The 16583-nt window shown below is 42.0% G+C and overlaps 1 protein-coding gene across 4 annotated transcripts in view; it reads right to left on the bottom strand.

The window, feature by feature from the left end:
• The window catches only part of ME3 (malic enzyme 3), a 118325-nt gene that overhangs the window by 29741 nt on the left and 72001 nt on the right, over positions 1-16583 (bottom strand). For all 4 annotated transcript variants that reach the window (XM_032679959.1, XM_032679958.1, XM_032679962.1 and 1 more), the window contains exons 4-5: positions 3790-3865; positions 282-443 (exon numbers count right to left, since the gene is read on the bottom strand). In XM_032679959.1, the coding sequence (XP_032535850.1) occupies positions 282-443; positions 3790-3865 (238 nt within the window). The remainder of the gene's footprint in view (positions 1-281; positions 444-3789; positions 3866-16583) is intronic.

The following is a 16583-nucleotide window of genomic DNA, read 5'->3' as shown; positions in this document are numbered from 1 at the left end:
AAGATGGAGCTGACCCTTCAGCTCCAGCTGGTAACACTCTAAGTCTTCTCACTGGGGGACCTTGAGTCTATTTAGTGTTTATTTCAGTTCCTCATAAAAGTAGAAGTTTCTCATGCATTAAACAAGAATTAAACCTTCCCACTTCCCTGCAGTGCTGGTCTAGTCATTGTCTCATCTTGGATGTCTCCGGCTTTGCCTCCATATTTAGGGAACTGGACTCAGTTAAGCATTAATCTCAATTCTTTCTCCCCCCATGCCAGATTTATGAAAAACTGTCTTACCTCATTGTCTGTGCCAACATCGAGCAGGACAGGGAGACACCGTTGTGGGTGAACTCCACCACAAGCTGTGTACAAAGCAAGCTTCCCGACTGGGATACCCATGCCGTAACTTCCTAGGTCTCCTAAACCAAGAATCCTCTCTCCATCTGTCACCACGATAGCCTAGGAGGATCAAAAAAGACTGTTATATGGGGTTGCCAAGGCTCTAGAAGCAAAACCAGCTCCACTGTTTTCACACTAATGCCATTTGCAAATGCATTGCATGGTGGGTATGTGCTCCTTTTACATGACACATGTTAATTAGCTGTTAGGGACAGGGGGCTGCTCATTTCTGGGGGTAGAGAAAATGTGGTTGATGGGTAGCTGCTCACAGTGTGAGAGAGCAGCAGCTCTGCTTGCCAACACTTCGGTTTGCTTGTAGCAAAGCCCAACCAGCATGGCTTTTTGTGCATCCTCAGCTGTATAACAAGAAGCATCACAAAAGAGATCTGGCCTTGGTTTTTTCATTTCTTTTTCTAGAAAAAGAAAATGTTCATGCTTATGAACTGCATCTGTGGAAGAAACAGGCTCATGTCTTCACACAGTTGTAGAGTAGCTGTGGAGTAGCCAACATCAGATAAACAAAACAGAACTCACTGTAACTGCGTGCCTTTGCCTCTGGTCTCCCTGACTGTGAGACAGGTAGAGAAAAGCCATCATCATGGGCAGCACCATGGACTGCAGAGGAGCTCCCAGACTATGTATTTGATACTAGGTCTTTTTTCCCCACCCAGCTGGGAGTTAGCAAATGCCATTTAACTCTTTGTGCAACTAGTTTTATGCATTTCAGCAATACTGTATGGTGCTACGTAACCAAAAGCTCTGATATATAATTTTAGGTTTTTCTTGTTATCATATAGTTTCTTTGTGACAAGAAGGGAAATAAAAGTCCGCATAATGCTGCCCAAATTAGAAGCCTAAAGTTGAGTTGTTCAACCCACACTGTACGTTGAGACCTCAGGAGGCAAATGACCACGAAAATCTGACTAAACTTCCCAATTTTTAAGTTCACTACTCCATTTGTTGGTTTTGTCCCATGGTCAGGAACTCTTTGGGGCAGTTCTGAAATCCAGTAAGTATAGGCATATATTGGAGTCCAGTCCCACTGTGGGAGAAAAGCTGTAAATACAATAATGAATTCAGCTTTCAGCACTGTCCCAGCAGCTCAGGTAACAGAGTGCTCACAGCAAATGGTTTATCAGACTGAGGGGGACTCAAGTGCACAGCTTATGTTGGATTTCAAAGGAGAAGACTGCAAAGAAGTTCTTAATTTGCTGATCTGCAAAGTTAAGGCTAAACTTAAACTTGGGACATACACGTGTGTGCTTTAGTAAGAAATAAGAGAATTGGAGATTAGAAACTATCTCAATAGATGTACTTCCTTGGGGAGTAGGGGGGTAATAAAGATGCATTGGTTTGCTGCTGTGATGGAGGAGCATTTTGTTGTTTAGGAATGGAATAAACCTCTTGCTGCACTTTCTGATTTCAGGGAGAATTGTACTCGTCTATTTCAGTGTCCTTTCTTATTCAACAGAAACTGTACACACGTCCCATCCATTTTTTTGAACATTTTTCTATTTTCATTTCCTTCTGAGTCAATGTGAAGCATTAGCAATGAGAAAGTCTCTTTTGAGTGGCCTCCATCTGGTTTTGGGTGTGCACTCACTCTACCACACCCAGAGAATGCAATTGGGACCGAAAGGCAATAATGGGAATAGGAAGCAGCAAGCACATGCACTGCTACAGGTTTATCCTGAAATTATATGGAGTTAATATTTAAACTATGAAGAGAATATTTAAAAAAAAAATTAAGTTTTAATGAGTCAAAGTATTTCTCTGGAGCACCAATCCCCATGGTAGGATTCATTCACTATCCTGGAAGAGACACAAACCCCTCACATTCCTACATAAGTATGTCCATAAATGGTTTCTTCTTGCTTGCTCTGCTTCTGGCACTGTGATTCTTTCGGGGCAGTCCAGATTTGACAGGAGGGGTGAAGGCAGGGCTCATTAGAGCTTGGCTAAGCTTTGCTAGGCTGAGCAGAGCACCAGCATCCTTCCAGCCCTTCCAGGCAAGGAAATGCAGGCCTGTGGCCCAGATTTCTCTCTTCTACAGTGAATACTGTTGCCATGAAACTCTAATGAGCCACATGGCAAAATGTGGACAGCATCTCCAGGTATTTCTACACAGTCTTTAATGGAACTTAGAGGTGGTGGTGTTCAGCCTTTTCAAAAAAACTGAGTCCCTCCAGGGACTTAGGTACAGTCCAGGTGCCTCTCTACTTAGCTCAAAATCTTGAGTGTTCCAGTGCCTACCAGTTCAGGCATGGAGAATAGTGTGCACAAAGATACGGGGAACCCTGTGGTCCATAACAGCAATACTGATAAAATTAGCTGCCTCTGTAGTCTGGCAAATCTGGAAAGTAGATAGTCTGAACCTCTTTCATGCATCACTGCCCTTCCTATGGTCTGTTCTTGGTGTCAGAGAAGGCTCTTTCAACAACGGTCCGTGATCTTTCTATGCCAATTTCCCCATCTGCAAAAAGATGTCCATTAGCCATAATGAGTTCTGCTCACAGTCCTGAGTTGGAAGCAAATGGAAATACTGAGATCTTTGGACAGAGCAAGGACAAAATACCTAGTTTGCATCAGTTCTCCACAGTTCCAAAGTTATATGAATGTGATCACTTTTTCTGAAAACATGTTAAATTTCTTTCTTTTTTCCCCTTAGAAGTGGAAAACACTTGCAAGATTTTCTCAGCTGCCAAACTTTTTTTTCTGAAAGAAGCAGATGACTGATAGGGGACTAAAGCTCTGTCAATAGCCAGGGAAATTCCCAGGCACATGTACTTTCAGACTGATAGAAGGAGGTGAGGTGACTGGCAAGACCTGCTTAAAGTGTTGACTATTTCATGCCAGGGACTTGCCCAGCCCTGAGCTCTAGTGAAAAACACTTCACAAGAATACATTTTGGGTGGGGTGTCAGTAATATTTTCAGCTGCTGGATATCAAACATGATTTGCAGAGTCGCCAGTGTTCTTGATGCTGCATGACTCACTGGATTTGGGAAGGAGTCCTACAGAGATATCTTAAAGAGCTTTGGTACATCTAACAAGTTACAAGTTAGCCACACAATTCTTCAACACACATATCTTATTTTTTCACTAGGACTCCTATTCTGTACAAATTTATTATCATGACCATTTTTTTTTGACCAAGATCCTGCTACCTTAGAAAAAGTTGTTCTTGACTGCATACATACATAACAAGAGTCTCTGAAGTCCCAACTGGACTAGAAACTGAAGCTCAACTGGAATCCAGCCTGAGAATTCTCTGAGGAAGGGAGTAATTCTTTGCTTGTCCTTTTAAATAGCCAATTCTGAAAATGATGCCAAGCAGTTACATTAAAAACCCCATTTTGCATCCAACTCCCTGTAATTTCCCAGTCTGCAGAAGGCATGACACATACCTTAACGTTTTCTTCAGGCCAAGAGTTTAGCATTGTTGCAATATGGCCTTTGTCATGGATGGTGATAAACAATCCGCTAAGAAAGAAAAAAAAAGAAAGAAAGAAGAAAAATAAGTCTTGTAATAAAATTAATAACTCCAAGATAAAATAAAACAGGTGAACTTGAAAATGCAGGGAAGTGAGCTGCTGAGCAAGAAACCAGGCAACTCTCTGCATTTAACCCTTGTGAAACATTGCTTTGGGAGCAAACTCTGCCTTAGCGCAGAAGGGTCTTCTAGTTAAACCAGTTCTGATGAGCACAGGGGAGGCTTCTGGTTTTGCCATATGAGTTGTTACATATGGCTCCTCTTTCCTGAGGAGCTTATAGCTGGCCATTCAAACAGTGAAAGCATGATCCTTCTCACACAGTGAGAAGCTACTGCAGAGCTAGAGATTTTGGGTCCCCTCTCTAGTGAACAGAACTCCAATTGGATCACTTGCTATGGCATTTGCTTAGATGAAGCCAAGCCTGCTCTTGTAACACTGCTTCTGTTTTTTTCATTAAGATCTGATCCTAGTTTTTGACACTGACCAAATGAAAACCATGAAAAATTAGAAGTGAAACAGAAAATTAAATGTTTGGATGTTACTTCAGTATGGACAACAGCATACCTAATTGCACTAAGGGTAATCACTTCTCAATGCAGAGGTCTCCAAGGTTTAACCAAAAATGCCTTCTTTTTAATAAAATTAGGCGCTGAAAAAGATCATTCTTGAAACAGGTTTTAGACTTGTGGCTTACTTTTTTGCTTCTTTGCTATTGTTACCAAAAATAGTAACCTTAGCAGGGATTCTTCCAATACCCAGGACAGCATTATTTACATTGACTGATCTCTGCTCTGATATTTTGGGATTTTTTTTGAAGTTCCTTTTAGGCTACTCTAACTCCAAAAGAACCAACCTCCTCCATACCTGTCTCATTCCTTACACTGCTCGCAATGTTGTCTAATCAGCACAAATCAAGGGCTCTAACTTGAGGACTCCCCTTGGCAGGAGAAGGCATCCATTTTTCTTGCCTTGTTATCTACTCACAAAAGCAGGAGCTGTGCCAGCAACTAGTAACACTTGGAACAACACAAAGATGAATTTTTGCTGCTTATATCTGTCACTATTGCTCAGCCCTGGAAAGTTCATATCTGGTCACAATTTGGGGTTCTAATGTGAAATATTAGGTAAAAGAAGCTTGAAAATAACCTCCATTGTAAGTCCATAAGAGTGATGGATAATCAAATATAATTGGGCTACTCACTCTGGCAAGGGCTTATCTCACATGACTCTTCTAGGGGGCAGATATCTTCCCACAGTCAACTGAGGGATTCTTAATGAAAATGCCCTTTACTTCCAAAAGAAGAGAAAATAAAAGTGCTGACTTCAACACTGATCAAGTCACAATCACACAGACAGATCAGAAAGGCAAAAAAGGGAAAGTAATGGTTCATTTATTCAGCATAATTCTTTAACACTGTGCCAGTAACCAACGAACTAATCACATACACATGGCCTGTCTCAAAGGCAGTATTCACAGATGTCAATCTTCATAAAAAGGGAGTACTGTACTGCTGCCATCTACATTTAGAAAGCAGTTACTAACTAGGAATGAAAAGTATAAATTAGAAACAACGTTGCAAATAATTGAAGTTGTGATATGCTTTTAAAAAGAATGGTATTGTTTTAAGTTAACTTTTTCATCATGGCTAGGCTTCGCGAACGAAGATTTGGGGAGTTAACTTTTTAAATACATAATAAAGACACTTATTACCTAAGTGTCTAGCCATGTGCCTCATATATTCACATCTCTTCAGTACTGAAGGGAGTCCACCAGCTATTTAACCTTTGAAAGACATCCTCTGCTCACAGCAGAAGCTGAACCCAATTGTTCACCCACCGCTGGTCCTGTGGCTCAATGGAAGGGTGAGCTGGTTCATACAAAGTGGAGAGAGCAGATACCCATGGCCCCCTGACTCTGACCTTGTATGAGGAGGGCAGTGGGCTGCTCTCCAACCCCTGCTCCAGATATGCCAGTAGAGAGACTTTAGCCTGGACCTTCCAAAATCTGATGACTGCTCTCACTATACTCCTTAGCTTACACAGCTGTCATTGGCTTGGCTTAGATAACTAGGTTGGTGACTGAAAGCCAAGCATGGGTAGACACCCCTGTCAGAATTTGCATTCCTTCCCTTAATATTATGTATTTGATGTTAATTTCTCCTTACTTTCCTTCAGGCAAAATCAGATGGCTTAATTTGGACTAACAATTAACAGCCTAATGGCACTACCAGCTTTGAAAGGGAATCCTTCAGGAGCAGAAATGGTGAACCATCTGGGGAAAGTGACCTCTCACTGACACAACCACATCACGAAGTGGGCACGTATCTAAGCAAGCCTCTTATTTCACTAAGGCTGAATCCAAGAGCCAAGGGCCCAGTTTCAATAAAACACAAAAGTTTCCAATGCCTTTAGGCATCCAGCTGAAGCATTCCTGAACCTGGCTGAGGCTCTGTGGACTCCCATTAGGTGTTCAAGCATTCAGAAGGGGATCCTGGTAGTGGTGAGCTGGAAGTCCCTTTGCAGAGTGAGTATGCAGTGAACCAATTCTGACAAGCAGTTGAGCGATTTCACAGTGTTTTTAAGATGCAAAGAGAGGTAGACACATGTCAGACTTCAGAGTCAGGGGTCACAGGCATGTCCTCCTTTCGTATGATCACCAGGAGAGCGGTGCTCTCCCTCCTGACAACAACCATTACCCACAGAGATGAGTTGGCCAACTTGTCAAAATAACATGCCTCAAATTGGCAGAAGGTTAATCTTTCCTAAAATCCCTTCTGCAAGGCAGGCAGAAGGAACAGACAAGATCCACAAACTTAACTCAGCAAAAGTTTTGCTGATGACTGAACAGGGAAGAGTAGCAGTCAGGTTTCTCTCAAGGATACACAGATTCTTTATTATGAGGGTGGTGAGGCACTGGAGCAAGTTTCTCAGAGAACCTATTGATGCCTCATCCCTGCAGGTGTTCAAGCCCAGGCTGGATGGCCTTGAGCAAGTTGGTCTAGTGGAAGGTGTCCCTGCCAATGGCAGGGGGCTTGGACTAAAGGTTCCCTAACATCTTTTCCAACCCAAATGATTCTATGATTCTCTGATTATAAGAAAGGTAACAGGAGCAAAAGATTATTTGTGCCTTTGAGAACAGCAAGGTAGAGCTCTGAATACTACAAGTTGGTCTGTGTGGACCAGTAGTAAATAAGAAACATTCAAGTGGCAACAAAATGAATTAACTTGATTTTTCTGCAGAAAAGATGCAGCCTCAACATTCTGAAAGAGGAATGAAACCTCAGCAACAGATTCTGCCTTTATCATCATGCCTTCTTGATCTCTCTCGGGATTGCAGTTGATAAATTGCTTCAAAGAAACAAAAAGAAATGAAGCAGTTTTCCTTTAGTTTCCTTGGGACTCAATAACAACGATTCAATTAAAATAAAATGCTAAAAATATAAGTAATTTTGATCAAGTCATGTAACATGGGCATTGTGTGGAGTAGAGACACAACCTGTTTTTCCAGACCAGAAAACTCACCTGTGCCCAGGAACCTGCCATTCTACATGGGTTCAGTCATGCACGGGGACAAAAAGACAAGAAATAGAGCTTAGTAAAAATTAACTGCCCCAGCAATTTCAAGTCAGAATATAGACACTGTATCACTATTTCTGGTTAAATAGTAACCTTCAGAGAGCTGTTAGCTTTGTGGGGGTAATTAAGAGTGGGGAGTGCTTCAATCTGCATCCATTAGGGTTTCAGAGCTGCAGTCTCACATTCAGTTCAACAACATCACAAGTTTCACTGTATCTTTTAAGGTGGAAGTCAGACTAGATGTTATTGTGCCACTGAGTACATCTGTAGGAAACTTCAAGGACAGTTATAGCTTCTTAATTTGTCACTGAGGCACTATTTCTGTGTGGATGTCAGGCAGTCCAGTCAGGCTCCCCGAACTGGCCTGCAGGATCCATCAAACTGCAGGTCACTGCAGAACCCATCAAAGGGCTTGAGTATATTCACCCAAACTATACAAGACCTTTTCTCATCCCTAAGCCAGGGACATCATCTTTTCTGGTGTTGTCCTGACTGTCTTTACAGAAGTATTTCAGGAATACTAAAGCTACACAATGTACCATGTGAGCCATGAGAAGAATCCTGCTCTGGTTCTCAGTACTGATTAGATCTTGGCCATCCTGATGAACTTCTGAAAGTCTCACGATGAAGACAATCCCTTAACTGCAAGGTTCACTTTAGAAAGAGTTTGGAGACAAGGAAAACATGGCACATTTGATGCCCAGAGGAAGTGGTGCTAGATACTGGTGATACCTTTTTAGAATAACATTAATATTTTTTTATAAGGACATGTAGTGATAGGACAAGGGATAATGGCTTTAAACTGACAGAATGCAGGTTTAGATTAGATATTAGAAAGAAATTTGCTACTGTGAGGTTGGTGAGGCACTGGAACAGTTTGCCCAGAGAGTCTGGGGACTCCCCATTCCTGAAAGTGTTCAAGGCCAGGTTGGATGTGGCTTTGAGTAACTTGATCTAGTGAAAGGTGTCCTAACCTATGGCAGGGGGGTTGGAACTAGATGATCTTTAAGGCCCCTTCCAACTCAAACCATTCCATGATTCTTTTAGACATTTGGGAAGGAATTAGTTTAATATCTCAGATATTAGGAAACAGAATTATTCTTTAATCCTTTCATTCAATAAGCAGTTACTTCTTTAAAAAGGCTAAGTAGTGTGCACCAGATATTCCTGGTCAGCAATACTAACCTGTGAGGTACCTCCCATTACAAAAAACAGTGAAGCCAGCAGTGCTATCTCTAAAGTGCTATTGTTTATTTACAGGGAATGTTCATTTCCCAAAGCACAGAGGGGAGTGAAAAACATTATGCAACTTCTTTCCTCACATATCCAAATCTCCTCAATTCTCTCCTACTCAAAGTCTCCCCCCCTCTCCTAATCACTTTTCCTTGGCAATTACCAGTGCTTCTGTGGCTGTGTTTGCAACCCTCCTGGTGTGGTCTTGACTCACTTTTCTAGCCCACGGCTGCCTCTGACATGAAATCAAACAGAAATTCAATGCAATCAAACGCAATCAATGTCTTTGCTTTATCAAGCCCCATAAAGTATTTGGCTAATGCTATGCTCTTCTTGCAGTCTTGGCCTGTGCTGTGGATTTGGGCAGCACTCCCGTAACTTCAGTTCCCTATTTATAGTTATACAATTAATGGCCTCTTTATACTTACCATATGTCAGTAAAAGTCAGCAATTATACCTACCAACTTTACATCACACTGGTCAAAAGCCATGAAAGAGAAGAACAGATGATGACACTGGATCACTGATATGTACAGTAGCATGAAGCGAAAGGATGAGGATGCCAATCTTTGCTTCACAAAAACTTCCCTTAATAGCTGAGATATAAAATTATTGTATATTTATGTCCCTGTGGAGGAAAGAGACACCACTAGAAGGACCTCAAAATCTCCTGAAATTACAGGAATTGAAAAACACAGTCCTCCCAACTCAACTATTGCAGCTTCATCCTTCTTTTTCTTCCTCAGTCCTCCAAAAGGACTTTTCCCTGGAGAAAGAGATACTTCTCCAGTAAGGAGGAATGTATTTGCAGCATTATTCACTATTTACTCACACTGCAATGGTCAGGCTTGCTCAGGGATTGGTATATAGCATGATGAACACAAATAAACCTCAATTGCAAACTCCATGTGCTTTTTGCACAGCGATCAGTCCACCGTTTATTGGATCTCAGAAAAGAGATGTCTTCTTTAATGGGCTACCAGGCTTTGCCTTACATAATTACTTGTTCCTGAGAAGAGGAACTGATGAAGGGAAGCAGATTAAAATAGTAGTTGAGGTCCCTGATTCTCTAGATACTTACACACTGCTTCTCATTCAGCCATCAAATGGTCCTTCCAAGGAATCCGGCTCCTCGTGTGTGTGCTGCCATACCAGTATGGAGTGAATTGCAGGACTAGACCATGAATATGGCAACAAAAGTCAGGCTTTGTTACTTAATTTTCTTTGCACTTATTAATTTCTTGTTGGGTGCTATCAGGGGAACTTGTTCCATAAGTGAGGAGATGATAAAAAGTATTAGGTGAGTTAGCATTTAAGGAAGTGCACATATTCCCAATACTTGTATCAGACAAGCAGGCATCATGAGTCAGTGTTTTCATCTGGATAGGAATTGCTCATTCTCAGAACAAAAATGTTCAGGACAAGGGTTAAGCGTCTCCACTTGCAACCTGAAGGTGAGGAAATTCTGTGCACAGAAAAGTCCTTGAGTGTTTTAACTTAATAGGGCCTGGACTTCCCTTAGAAGACACAGGAAGTCAGTGGGAAAACATGGCTTAAAAAAGCAACAAACAAAAGAGATGAGTCAGATTTTTGCCAGCATCACAGCCTGCACCAGGCTGCTGTTGAACAGCCATAAAAAAGTTGTGAGACAGCAGTCAGAAACCTACAGTGAGGTATAAGGTTGGACAGAAAACAGTTCTGACAGGTATGGCACAAGTTGACCTTCTGATCACAGCCACTGCCTTATAGAAAGGCATGATGCTCTTGGAAAACCACGAGCAAGACTGTCTCAGAGTAATGTTGAAATGCATATATCAAAATTATTTTAACACTCAGGAAATTAAGAAACAAGTTGGCTTGCTGGTGTGGAAGGATGCTGACTGGTGCTGCATGCCACTGTGCTCTTTGCAGTCTGGCTGGATTATGCCCCTAGCCCAGCTGACTGGTATGTATTTTGTCTGTCCAAGGCTGCAAAAGGGACACACGCGAGGGAGGGATCAGCTGATGGACTCGGCTTTTATTGCACACTAACCACAGAAGATTCTCACTGCTGTGCCAGAGAACAGGCTGGAGAACCCTTCTCTGGATTACAGGTCAGCCTGTGCTAGAGATGCAATAAAATGTGCTTACAGTAAAGCCCTACATTTGGATTTATTTAAATACACTTTCAAAAATCATACACAAAATTTACAGGTTGAGCAATACGAGTCTTTAGAGACATTTCCACCAGCTGTACCCCCACTGTTGATTTTTTTTTCTTCTGGTCTCTGCCAGAACAAGACAAAAAGCTTCAGAATAACAAAATAAACTTTGAAATTGCTTGGCTGTTTTAGGGAGCTTGAGATTACAAATGCCTGTGGGCTACAGGCTTTGGAGAGACAGTATGTGCTAGCATGCACTGATTTGTCTAAATACAGTACAATTAATCATCAGATTGGACAAAATCTCTGTGGTGATTCATCAGCTATATTTTGCAGATTTGTTTATAATAAAAGCCAAGAACTTTTTGTTGTTTTAGATAATTTTCTTTGTAAATTGTAGGATGCTGAACAGTACCCTGAGGTACTGATGAAAAAATAGAAACCAAGCACAATCAACTATTAATGATATCTGTACAGAGATTTATAAGGCAATATATCTATAATTTAAGTACACTAAAAGATTTAATTTCAAATGATCTGCAAGGTGAATGATAGCATTACTACTATAAATTTCCTTAGTGTTTTCATCATACATTTTAGGCAGGAAACCCAAAATTCAATGTGGAATCCAGAAGATGCAGGCTTCAAGGTACAATAATGAAAGATACATTATCCACACAAACCCCACAAACCTACACAGGGAAATATCCATGATTCCAAGGGATGGCAAGCTGCTAAGCTGTAGGAAACTGCCAAAGAACAGGGAGATCTGAATGAGTACATACAAGCAATTGCACCCAAACGCAGAGAGCAGTGCACACAGGCTTCAGTGCAAGCTGTAGTCCTCCTCATGCTTTGGTATACTCCAAACCCTGCCACAGCAGATCAGAGCCTAAAATAAAGCTTTTGGATCTATCTCCTCATTTAGCAGGTACTAATTTTAGTAGTTTTTTTTTTTTTTGCCAGGAAAAGGGCGATTATAACAATAACACTTTGTCCTCTCTCTCCTGCAGGCTCATTTCAACAAATTTATCAGAAAAGCAAAGGTCTCAAAGATGTTTGTTCTTACACCCTTTTATGAAAATTACTCTTGAGATAAAAAGATAAAGGTGTTCATGTCCCCATCACTCTGTGGAGAGGAACACACACCTTCCTCTGATAATTATTCTGACAGTTGGCCAAAATGACAGCTTGTAGTACACCCCACATGTGCTGCTTCCCACCCAGTACCTACTAAGGCCTCACTAGCTCAGCCCTAGCAAAGCATCAGAGCTTTCCTGGGCTGCAGGACGAAGCAGAACACAGAGAAAAGGAGGAAAAAGGTGACTGTAGAGGGAACTAAATGAAAAAAAGGAATGGTTATGGTGCAGGATCAAAAAGGTACAGGTAGGATATCTGAGGGGACAGCAAGCAGAGAACTGAAAGCTGTGCTCGCTGCTCCCTAAGGAACAGGTGAGGGAAGGGGAGAAGCACAAGCTGGTACGGGTGGCTATGACGCAGAACAGGTGGATATGGAAAAGGGATGAAGGAGATGTGGAAGGGAACAGAAGCTGTCATAAATATCAAGTGCTAGGGGACAGTGGACAGAAATCAGGAGGAATCCTGGATTTATTGGTTTTGCTAGTCAGGAAACAGCCTAAAGAATAAATAGTCCTTTCTTCCTCTCCAGGGCAGAGTTGATGAAGAAAGACCAGCTCAGTAAGCACTGTTATTGGTCATTATGCAGCAATCTCAAAATACAGAGGGCTGTAATCAGGTCCCCCATGGATCTCTGCTATCCACATTCTAGCATTAAGGAAGGAGGTAAACAGACCCATGTTGCTCTTGGCTTGTCATGAGCTGCTTGTCCCTACTATATTCTCAGGACTGCATTCTCTGGTTGAACCAGAGAACTGTCACGTCATAGCATAATTTAGGCGTTAAATTCTCCCTGTATTTTAAAACTTAACAAACTGAATTTTTCCAGTGTCCTTTTCAGTAGTGGTGTTTTGATACTCATGTTTAGGAGGGCCTCTGAGAAGGTCTATTTATGTAAGTACTGAGCTGCTGGAGCCAAGGGCTGGGTAAGAGCCCAAGCAGGTTTGCAGCATGGAGTCTGACTGACTTACCCTCAGCACCCAGAGCTCCCTTCTAGCTGATGTACAGAAGGTAGAGGGAGAAACCAGACTGTCTTCTGTCACCCACACATAAATTTACAGATGCAGATGGGTAAAGACCAGGCTTCGAGGTGAGACGTAAGTTCCCACCATCCAGGGGTTCCACTAATGAGCAAGTGTGGGCATTTCCCAAATTCAGTATCCTTTGGTGCATTTAAGCTCATCATGCTCAAGGGGCTTGAAATCCTTTGTTCAAAAACAACTTTAAGTGTAGGAAAATCTGACTGAGCCTTGATTTTCCTCTGCCTTTTTCGAGGTTTAGCCCTAAACCTGTCTGTGTGTTAAATCCTGGCAGTATCTCAGTAATCAGAGCTACAAAGAGAAACAAGCTGAGATGGGCAATTAGTGCTGTTGCTCAGTTGATATTGAACAAGGAGCCCTTATCTGTTTTCACTGCTAAGCACATAATGTATTGTGTTTGACTTGATAGTACAGAGGTTAAGGTGGGATCAAAAATCCCCGCAAAGTTAAATCTGAATATATTTCCTTCCTGCACTGTGTAAATTCTTCCAAGATCCACACCTTCACTTTTAAAAAGTGCACTGCAGGGATCCCCAAGAATGAACACACAAGTAGGACAAAGTTTGACAAAGAAAAGAGAGATTATTTTGACAATACCAGAGCAATCAGCTTTCAGATAAATTAAATATAACTTGGCACACTCTTAGCGAACTCACCTAATTAAAAAAATATAACTTTTGCCATAAATTGCAGCGAATACAGAAAATACCATCAGCTTTTAAAGGAAGTCTTCTACAATCATGTTATAGAATCATAGGATCACAGAATGGTTTGGGCTGGAGGGACCTTAAACATCATCTAGACCAAACCCCCTTGCCGTGGGAAAGGACACCTTCCACTACACCAGGCTTCTCAGAGTCCCATCCAACCTGGTCTTGAACATTCACAGGGATGGGGCATCCGCAACTTCTCAAGGTAACTCTGCCAGTGGCTCACCATTCTCACAGTCAAAAGCTTCTTATATCTAATCTAAACCTACCCTCTTTCATTTCAAAAGCATCGCTCCCTATCCTATCACTCCGTGCCCCTGCAGAAAGTTCCTATCCTGCTCTCTTGTAGACTCCTTTAGGTTACTAGAAGATGCTATAAGGTCTCCTTGGAACCTCCACTTCTGCAGGCTGAACAACTCTCAGCCTGTCTTCATAGGAGAGGTGCTCCATCCATCTGAGAATCTTCGTGGCCTCCTCTGGACACTCTATCCAACATCTTTATGATGGGGCGCTCAGAGCTGGATGCAGCACTCTAGGTGAAGTCTCACCAGATCAGAGAGGCAGAAACACCTCCCTCAACCTGCTGGTCATGCTGCTTTTGACGCAGCCCAGGATATGACTGACTTTCTGGGCTGCGAGTGCACATATTATGGTTCGACCAACCCCCTCAAGTCCTTTTTGCCAGGGCTGCTCTCAATCCACCCTTTGCCCAGCCTGTTTTGGTGCTTGGGATTGCCCTGTTCCAGTGCAGGACTGTGCACTTGACCTTGTTGAACTTCCCAAGGCTCATGTGGGCCCACCTCTGTACTAATGTATGTGGCTTGACTTGTCAAAATGTTCAAACAATGTGCTTGCACACAGAGTTCTCCAGAAACAACACCCAAACACAGCAAAACCTAAGGAATATAAGAATTACAGTGACAAAGCACAGAAGCCCTCACTTGATGCAGACCTGTTGGGGAAGAATTTGGAAAATGCAAAGCAGCTCTTAAAGTAGCCCATCTCCTCTCTTTCAGAAACAAATTCCCTGAGCATAAGGGTGCAAGCTTGCTAGCTCTGACACAGCCATTACACAGCAACATGAGCTGCATCTCAGTCACTTTGCAGTGGCATATAAAAGTCAATATAAATTCTATAATAAAAATGTATAATTTATTAATATAAATGATAAATGAACTAAACTGTTAAAAGAGGATTATTCCTCATAAAAAATGTCTCTAAGTCACAAAGCACAGTCCACAGATACTCCACAGCCCAATGGATACTGCTGTTCAAGGTTTTCATGATAGTCAGCATCATTTCCCCTCCAATTTACATCCTGGTATTCATTATTTTAAATAATTCTCTTCCCTCCTCCCTGTCTTTGGCATTTTTTGTTTGAGGTGGGGTTGTTTCTTGTGGCAGCAGCATAGATTTATGCCAGATCAACGGAAAACACATCCTCTTGTATTTCCTTCACCAGGTCAATCTCTTTCGTTTGGCCACTCCACCTTTTCCTTTGAGCTTCTCCTGGTAAATCAAAGAATTTCAACAGACTTAAATCTAAATTACCTCTGACAGCAGCAGAAAGCCTGACCTTCATAAATTAACACGAGATTTGCTGTTAACTTCTGAAATTTTACCTCATGCCCATGGAAGTTTCTTGTGGTTGTTAGAGCTCCTGCACACATATTTTTCTTGGTATAAGAAGGAAGAGAGAGAGAGAAGACTGGAGATACAGAATAAGACTGTTTTTCTAACTAAAAAAATCAGAGTCCTTTTTCACTCCCATTGTGATGTAATAACTGTGGTAGGGCCTCCCAACATCAACAGTGTCCATCCCATTCCTCAGCCTCCATGAAGCCTCAGACCAGGACTGATACACCAGCTGTTCTCTCTGTATGCCCAGAAGCCAATCTGTCCTCCTCTCCTCATTTTGAGAAACACTTCACCAAAGAGGGAACAGAGACAGAACAAGGATGGGGGTACAGCATGCTGAAAAGACATGCCTGGAAAAAGTGGGGTGAGCACAGGGGGAACCTCTGAACTCTCACCTCTCAGAAGAAGTTCCACACAATCTGAGCCATTTTCAGCAGCCCTGGTCTCCCTCTGCACTAAATGCTTTCTCTTCACCTACTCCAACCATGGTCTTTCAATAATCTTGTCTCATACTAAGGACTGTCTCGCACCTATACCTTCTGCCAACCTCTTCAAGGTTTCTTGACTACACACGGCCTCCATGAGACTTTCCACAGACATCCCCTCCCCTTCAGTCTGCTACAAGACTAGTCTGTTTGTGGCAGTTACCTAAACACACTGTTAAACACATTCATCTTCTCATACACTGATTTCAGCTGCCTCTGAAAGAAAGTTGAACCAGGCTGGTGGCAAGAAGAGAAGTTGTGACAACCAGTGTTTTTATAAGAAGTAGAGATTGCCTAAAGGGGTTTCAAAAGAACTTTTCAGGACAATAATCCAAACCCCAGTCTTCTCACTCACTTCTGGTCTCCACTGTTTTATAGAAGAGGGAGTGCAGATAATTCTGTGGTTAGGGACAACTCTGTGGGATTTACATCTTTTTCTACTTCCATTTTGTTTGGGCTTAAAGTGTCTAGAAATGTCAGGAACTTTTCCTCCTGCTGCTCAGACTGCACAACACCATTAAAAAAAGCCACTCAGAAGAGCCAGACCTGCTGACAAGACAATTCTGTAGATTGACTGATGTTTCATTTACTCATTTTTCATCAGAGACACAGATCATTATTCTGTCAGATTTAATTTTCACACCATCTGCATCCTGTTAACTTTCATTCTCCAGGTTCAGCTTAATCCCAACATGTTTGGCATTGTTCTGCAAGCAGTCCTCAAGGATATTTACGTTTCTAGAAAAA

This window comes from Chiroxiphia lanceolata, chromosome 2 (genome assembly GCF_009829145.1).
Source record: "Chiroxiphia lanceolata isolate bChiLan1 chromosome 2, bChiLan1.pri, whole genome shotgun sequence".
Lineage (NCBI taxonomy): Eukaryota > Metazoa > Chordata > Aves > Passeriformes > Pipridae > Chiroxiphia > Chiroxiphia lanceolata.
The sequence above is the reverse complement of the archived record's forward strand: the minus strand, read 5'-3'. Positions and strand labels throughout refer to the sequence as shown.